At 42.3% G+C, this 8,647-nt stretch overlaps 1 protein-coding gene across 1 annotated transcript in view; it reads left to right on the top strand.

The window, feature by feature from the left end:
- The window catches only part of iglon5 (IgLON family member 5), an 89,111-nt gene extending 83,544 nt beyond the window's left edge, over positions 1–5,567 (top strand). Inside the window, exons 5-8 of the mRNA XM_010792758.1 lie at positions 902–1,033; positions 1,316–1,436; positions 2,489–2,640; positions 4,768–5,567. Of these exons, the coding sequence (XP_010791060.1) occupies positions 902–1,033; positions 1,316–1,436; positions 2,489–2,640; positions 4,768–4,871 (509 nt within the window). The 3' untranslated portion in view covers positions 4,872–5,567. The remainder of the gene's footprint in view (positions 1–901; positions 1,034–1,315; positions 1,437–2,488; positions 2,641–4,767) is intronic.
- The last annotated feature ends 3,080 nt before the right edge of the window (positions 5,568–8,647 follow it).

The raw sequence follows: 8,647 nt of genomic DNA, 5'->3' as shown, positions 1-8,647 counted from the left end.
CTAGCTGATACCTTTGAGTTAAAAAAAATTACCCTATTCACCTGGGGTGTCTCGCCTTAAATGATTGCCTATAAAAACAACGTTAAGCATTAAATAATCAGTTGCATTAATTTCTTATGGCTCTATCTGCAGAGTCATTTCTTATGATTACATTTTTCCACAGGCCAACAATAGCTTAAAAAAAAGTGCAAAAAGGAAACATCCATTGAAACTCAGTGTGCTGCTGTTACCTCATTCACACCAACGCAACTCCGGTTCAAGCTCCGTGCTAGAGCTTTTCAGGTTCAGAACCGGTTCTTCTGAGACTGCCAAGGCACACNTGTGCTATTTTGATTCTATAACATGTTTTATTTCAGGCTTTTGGAAGGAAAACGTACAAAATACACATTTAAGTGTTTATTTGACTATAGTTTGTCTATAATAGACAAACTATAGTCAAATAAACACTTAAATGTGTATTTTGTACGTTTTCCTTCCAAAAGCCTGAAATAAAACATGTTATAGAATCAAAATAGCACAAAATCTCAAAATTGACCAGTGCTTGAAGAACGATGTTTTTGCCTGCCGTGTCTCGCCTTAAGCTTTGTTAGTTCCAGGTTTAATATGTGCAATAAGTTCATTTCAATACGTTTTGCAATAAACATTGAACCAGTCCGGCCCTCGACTAGTACCCATTTTTTTATTTTGGCCCACTGTGTATTTGAGTTTGACACCCCTGATCTAGATTATATTGTTATCTGATATGTATTGGTGCCTCCCCCATGGTCTTAAAACCATCTGAGCTATAGTTTTGCCAGTCCCCCCCACCGCAGTATCTCAAGTGGTCAACCCTAAATCAGTACCCGGAATCACCTTGCATTTGATATATACTAACCCCTTGACATCTGCCTTATGTCCATAGATGGGCTGGTGAGTGACGGGGAGTTCCTGGACATCACAGAGATCAAAAGGGAGCAGGCCGAGGACTACGAATGCATCACCAACAATGGAGTGTCTCCACCTGATCAGCGCAAGGTCAAGGTCACGGTCAACTGTAAGTATCCCTCTCTGCGCCTCACAGCATCCCAGTGGTGATAAATCAAGTCACACTGGACCTGCTGTGTAATAGCACAATGATGTAGTCATAATGTTAATGTTAGTTTCATTATTATGTATGAGCTTATACATCTTAATGTTGCTCTCACCGGGGGATTATCAACCTTGTTTGCAACTCTGTGCTGGCCCGACTTGACTTCCCGGTGAAGGCAGATGTATACTAATGGCTGCCTCCCTCCTTCTGTTTCTCCATTGTTTTCTCCCTCGCGTTTCCTGCCAGACCCTCCCATGATCACAGACATGAAAAACATACCAGTCCATTTGGGTAAAACGACCATCTTGCGCTGCGAAGCCATGGCAGTCCCACCAGCCGCTTTCGAGTGGTACAGAGACGACCACAGGTGAGACAATTTTCTCTCCATGGTCTATGGTCCTTACCAAGGTGAGCTTTACACACAAAATTAAGTCTCCACATAGTCCAAAATCCATCCAATGCCAGCCTTCAATTTTAGTTTTGATGTTTCAAACTTATCTTCTGAAATGATGATCTGCTCAGACATAGTGTGGGGGCTGTAAGTTAAGAAGACTAGTTTTGCTTCACTCTGTGAATACTCATTTTAAATGTCAAAAAGGCTGATCACATCCGTGTTGTCATTAACCTTTATGTTTTTGTGACGTTGATTGGACAATGTATCAGTGCAGCAGCACAGGAGTAACAGTGTGTCTGGTTAATATGTAGCTTTTATGAGCCTCAATCAAATCATTGTGTTTCACCAATCAGTTGCCTGCCAAAACAAAAGAAAATATGTTAATGAGAACTGTTAAACTGTGAGTTCAGTGATAAGAGAGAAAAGGAGGGAACAGAACAGACATTTAACCGGCGGAAACTCATTAAACTTGGCCGCAACATCAAATCTTTGCAAAACTTATTTTTTCCCTTCAGACATCCTACCATGGCTGCTGTCCTTTTACCTAACCTCTGACATTTGTATAGGTCGGAGATAATCATGCATGGTTTTTGCCATCACTGAAGAAATATTAGCTGGTTGGAAAACTATTTGCTCTCTATCACCCACACATAATCTCTCCATCCGAGTTTATAAAAGGTCCCAGAGAGCGTAGGAAGAGTGAGGATGATTTGGCATCAGCCAAGGTAAGATGCAAAAGTACTTAGACAAGCCTTTGTCAGCCAGAGAGAGCTGTTAATAGAGTAAAATGGGCCCCTGCAGGAGGGCTCTGTTATTTATGGATGTGAGATTTCACTATGAGTACAAGGTGAGGCAGAGCTAGAGTGTGGAGGGGGACTGTGTGGCAGGGTCGCTCTGGAGAGATGTAGAAAAATCCTCTTATGCGGGCTGAGTCACTAGGTGTAACTTTTTATGTTATTTCCCTTTTTCTGACACACTCTTTTTTCCCCCTTCCTTTGCTTCCGCTCCCCACCTCTACCACCCAGGCCGCTAGAGAGTGACAACACCTTGAGGATCAAAAACGAGAAGACGCGCTCGCTGTTGCTGTTCACCAATGTGACAGAGAAACACTTTGGCAACTACACCTGCTTTGCCTCGAACCGTCTTGGGGCCTCCAATGCCAGCATGCTGCTTTTTCGTAAGTTTTCAAATAGCAATAACATTAAAACGCTCACATTTATCACATGTGACATACTCCCACAAAACGGTACATATGCAATGACACACTGTTTTTCCCTCTGCGCCCTGTCTCATTTTTACTCTGCACAGCATTTTCTCAGCCGTCTCCTCCCTCCTTCCTCCCCATTTTCGTTATTCTCCGCCCCATTAAAGCTCTGCTTGCCTACATTACCGTCTCCCTCTCTCTCTTTAGTTTGTTCCCGCTCTCACCCTCCATCTCTCGTCCGTACACATTCCTGCTTGCACACACACTCGCTCTGATCTGTCCTGTTACCCAAGAAGTTGTCATTTCTCTCCAAGCCCAATTCACATTAACCGTCCCCAATGAGCGATTTCCCTTTCATTTCCCTTTTACCCCCCTCCACACCCACACCTCCCTTTAGTGCATTCAGCATTACCATCTTAAGTGAGTCCTTCATCTATCCCCTTTCTTCTTTCATTCCTTTACCCATTATCTCAGCCAGTCTCCCTTCAATGACTCACTCCCTCGTCAGACCCATATATCTTCCTGCTCTCTTTTTCCACCACCGCTGCCACTTCTGTCAGACTATCTCTCCATCATCTGTCCTTCTGCCTCCTCTTTCCTCCCTAATCTCCTCCTGCCATCATTAGAACACAACAAACCCCTCTCTGTTATGGTCCAGGCATGGACGGAGCATAATCAGATACTTATGTGGCATTTCTATTCATACACTGTCCCTCACTGTCATTGTCTCTGCTGACTTTTTTTTTCTCATCCTTTTGTACCTCTTGGTTCACTATTTTAAAAGGTACCTCATGTAGCACTTTCATATCAACAGCCCACTATCACATCCAAATTGGCACATTATTGTAATTACCCTGAACAAATGATCCCATTACTGAGACCATTGGCTAGCTCTAAGTATACATTTTTACTGTACATTATTACATTACAATTTGGAAATCTACTAGATTGCCAATGGCCCAAAAGAGGAAGAGGTGTTTTTACATTTGTCTCTAAAATTATTATGTAATTTTTCTGCGTCTCACACAATTTGTTGAGATCTTACTTGAATAATGTTGCCTTTTGTTTTGCTTTCTAGAGAGCCATTATCGGAATTTAATGGCTTTTTAATTTAAGATGCGCCATGGCAACATACTGAATTATTTAACTCAATAGACCCTTCTCACTGCGGATACTTTGTCAGACGCAGGTGTGGCTAATGAAATTAATAAGGGTTGCATTTTATTGAAGTGTCTCAGTGCCAGAGTGCTCATAATGTGTTTTCTGGCTGACTGGATTAGATTTCTGGCACAAATAAATCAAATCAAAGCCATAATAAATGTTATTAGTTTTACCTGTGTTAGACAAGTCAAAATGTAAACCCTGAACATGTTAACTCAAGCTTCTCATCACTTTGTTATTTGAGATAAACCATACACATGTGACTAAATTAAGAAATTCAATAGGCCTTTCTCCCAGTGTCAATTTAGACGTAACAAATAGGTGAAACTAATCACATTAATAAAGACTGCTGTGTACCTCTACTATGAATGCAGGCTCTGTGCCTTTCTGGCCCAGCCATTATTAAAGTCAATAATTTCACCTGTGTTCGACACGTCAAAATGTCAGCTCTGAAAGCCTTTAACGTGTAAACCCCTGCATGTCATGGCTTTGAAACTTGATATTAATATGTAACTAAATCAAGGAATTCAATAGACCTCTCTCACGGTGGTCATTTAGACGTGACAAATGTGTGTAACTAATAACATTAATAATGGCTGTGTGCTTGTACTGTGCATGCCTGATCAGCTGCTTGCCTTCCTGACAACCCTATATGAGACTAATGTAGAGTGTTAAGCTATTGGAATATGGGAAATGTTTTTTAAATGTCTACACCATATCACAGATGTAATACACAGGCCTAGTTTTTTGTTTACAAAGGTTTGCCGAGGTATCAGAATGAGTTTCTTGCACTTATTTGAATAATAATAACCCATAATAATAATGCTACTAATACTACCATTACTGCTTCTACTCCTACCACAACTACACACCTAACAATTGTCTTTGTTCTTTTACATATACACATATTCTCCCTTCTTTTGGTACTTTTTCGTGCAGGACCGGGGGCCATTAAGGGGCGAGGAGTCGGTCTACATGCAGGGATGAGTGTCGGCGTGTCTGTTTGGCTTTCCCTCTCTGCTGTTCTTCTGCTGAAGGTGTAAAGATGGAGCTCCACCTGGAAGTGTCCCTAAATGTCCCTTAAAGCCCCCTTCCCCCTCTTCCTCCCTCTCTCCCCCTCTACGGATGGAAGAAGGAAATGAAATTCTTTAATTACGAACCCATCACTGTGAACAAAAAGAATATGCATTATTCCAGGAGCCATTCAATCATTGCATCAAACACAACCCCATTAAGCCTCCCCCCCCCCCCCGCCCCCACACCCTCAATTCAATTTTCGAGGTCAAACCACTGTAATCATATCTTCCTCTCTTTCTCACACACAGTCTGTCTCTCTCTTTTTGTCTCCCAGAATGCCTTGCAGATTTGTCTGACTTGGTACTCCCCTCCTTACCGAGCTTTCCCTCATTATTACCACTGGGCTGATGTTGATAGAGAGTGTATATTAACGATTATTGTGTCCGTGATCAATGAGAAAATAGATAATCTAACAACTGGACGATCATTGATGTAATATACTACATAGACTAATGACTGACCTACAATGTTTGCCTTATGGGAACGGTACATAACATCTCAATACTATGGTGGATATTTATGGAAATTATAGTTATAATGTGGTACTGACGGTCATGTGACCTTTTGAAAAATGTTCCAGTTGGTGGCTATGTGAAGTGTCACCCTGTGATCACACACATCTACACACACACACACACACACACACACACACACACACACACACACACACACACACACACACACACACACACACACACACGCACACACACACACACACACACACACACACACACACACACACACACACACACAGAGACACACACACACACACACACACACAGAGACNGTTACGAGAACGAAGAGTTACGAGAACGAAGGGATACGAGAACGAAGGGATACGAGAACGAAGAATTACGAGAACGAAGAGTTACGAGAACGAAGAGTTACGAGAACGAAGGGTTACGAGAACGAAGAGACGCGAAACTTCTACAGAGGAACCAAAACTACAAAAACTACAAAAACTACAAAACAGAAACACCTGAGGACACAGACAGGAAGTCCATCCATCACCGTGACAACAAAGCCAACAGCTGAGAGACTGAGATAACACACACACACACACACACACACACACACACACACACACACACACACACACACACACACACACGACACACACACACACACACACACTACACACACACACACACACACACACACACACACACACACACACACACACACACACACACACACACACACACACACACACACACACACACACACACACACACACACACACACACACACACACACACACACACACACACACACGTATGGCTTTTTACTTTTAACTGTGTAGCAGTGAAGCTGCTATGAATGATGTCAAATGTATTTTAAAAAAAGGGTGGGTGGTGAAGGTGTCAGTCTTAACTTCCCCTTTATGTAATTCGGGGGGTTTATACCAAGGTTTCGCATGTAGACCCCCTTACTACCCAAACCTTTTTAGACCCGTTACCCCCCGCCCCTCTGTTCAACGTGCTCTGTCTAGTCCCCCCATGCATCGCTATAGTGTTTCCTGCTCTGTGTCACCCCCTTCCTCCCCCAGTCTCCCTCCCCAGTGTAAATATATGCAGTACAGAGGCCACGCCGGCGACCTCAAGTTGCCTGGCGCCGAACGACATCTCCCATCAGCCTCGACTACGCTCCAGTTTTCTGAAGCAGCAAGAGACTGTCAAGTGACAACTATATCTTCTGTTTCAAAGCTGCGACTCCATCCTCTTTGTCGCTTGTTGATAGCATGTACCGGTTAGAGATGTTCCTGTTGTGACTCCATTCACTCCCTCCCTCCCTGCACTGTGTCTGTTTACTCGGCAAGGTTACCTGCTTTTACTTTTTTGGTGTTAATAATAGTACAGATGATGATGATGTTAATAAGTATTTGAATAACTATGAATAGTAATTCCATGTGAGAAAAAAAAAGAACAAAATCTGATGGTAATGAGCCGTGCGTGGGAAACATAATTTTTGTACTTACTCTGAGAAATCACACACATTGAACGACTACAAGAAAAAACAAACAAAAAAAAAGACATGTAAAGTTTTTGAAGTGATGTGCTCTATTTTGCCATGACAAGCTTTTTAAAAACGCATTTGAAACAGTCTGAAGGATTATTTCATCAAGTCCAGAAGCAGTGAATGATGATGTAATTTATAATTTGTAACAGTTTATGTATTGGACTCTTTTTTGTCATGCTGTTAACTGCATCACCCACACACACACCTACTGCATATTTGTCCACTTATCATAGTTTGTCTCTCTCCGACCAGCTAGATAAATGATTTGGATCCATGTCAGGCTCTGGTCGTGGCTGTACTGTAAGTCGGTTCTTGTTTGGCCAGACTGCAGGGAGATAAAGATGTAATTAGCCATTACCTGTGGCTGGCTAAGTGAAGGAGCCTGGGCTCCACCTGTCCCTTCTGCCAGCCAGTGATGGCCCCCATAAATCAAGCTCAATCCTGCCACTGACAGGAATCCTCTTCAAGGACAAGCTCGCTGTGGTGCGCCGGTCCTCCCTTCAGTGTGTACCTGTGACATGCAGACATGGGCACTACAAACCCTCCATGGCACAATTATCCATCCACTGCCCCCGCACAGCACAAACAGTGGGAGGTAAGCCCATATTTCAATACTGTGGCACTCGACTCTCCACTGAAACACTGTTCCACTCACATGCAGCGACTATATGCAAATATGCCATAACGAGCCTGCACGGAGAGACGAGTTTCCCCCGGCTGAACCCTGCGACCTTAAAGGGAAATTACTCTGTATTGAATCAATTTTCTGAATGTGTTTTGTTTGATTTTGTTTCAAACCAGCAATAACCCCTAACTCTACTGTGCAAGAGGTATCGGATATGGGTAAAGTTGTGGTGTAATATCTGAAAAAAATCACATTAACAAGGTATATCAAATAGATCTATTGATGTACTTTTACTGTGTACAGTACTCGGAAATGATTGTGAAGCTCTGTTTAAATGGCCCTTAATCTAAAACAATACATGTTGTACTCAAAAAAGTCTTGCCCTCTGCGATGTATTCGGGTTGTCTCTGTGACAGAACACACTGTTTGTGCATGCATCTTGTTGCTCCAAAAATAATGATGGATTCCATTTCAAGCACAAGAGCAGGTTGTTTGGTCAATGCTTCTTTTTTTCTATCTCAGTCACTTGTTTAGCCTCAATATCTCATCGTCATTGATGCTGTTTGTTTTTTTCTTTGGTTTTCCGCTCAAATATTATACTGTTCCATGTCAGCATCCCACTGGGTCTGTCGGTGGCATATAACATCTCTATGTACATAATCTGTCCTTGATGAAGAAAAATAACAAAAAATTGAAGAAAATGTCAAAATGTCAAAATGAAAACGGACAAAAAAAACAACATTCTGTCATGTTTCTCCATGTGGGTTTAAAAAAAGCACGTCAATGTTCGTGTATGGGTGGATTTTGAAAAAAAGAAACAAGCAAACATTGTATGTTGTGTTCATGGTTGAATGGTCCAGATGGTGGTGATACAGGCAATATGACTTGAAATTGAGGAGTGATTACAAACAGAATGTGGGCATTTGTACACACAAACAGCAAAAGAACATGTTTTCATGAGTCATGGTGTATGTAGATGAATCACGCTGGTGAGGAGGACTGGAGAGAGTGTAGACAAGGAGGCAGCAGATCCCCTGGGTGCTCAATTTGAGGGTAGAAGAGGATGCTGTTGAGAGAACACCCTGCACAACGGGCCTG

This window comes from Notothenia coriiceps, unplaced genomic scaffold (genome assembly GCF_000735185.1).
Source record: "Notothenia coriiceps isolate Sejong01 unplaced genomic scaffold, NC01 NC01_scaffold00036550, whole genome shotgun sequence".
NCBI lineage: Eukaryota > Metazoa > Chordata > Actinopteri > Perciformes > Nototheniidae > Notothenia > Notothenia coriiceps.
Note: the sequence above shows the minus strand (reverse complement) of the source record. Positions and strands in the feature narration are given on the sequence as shown.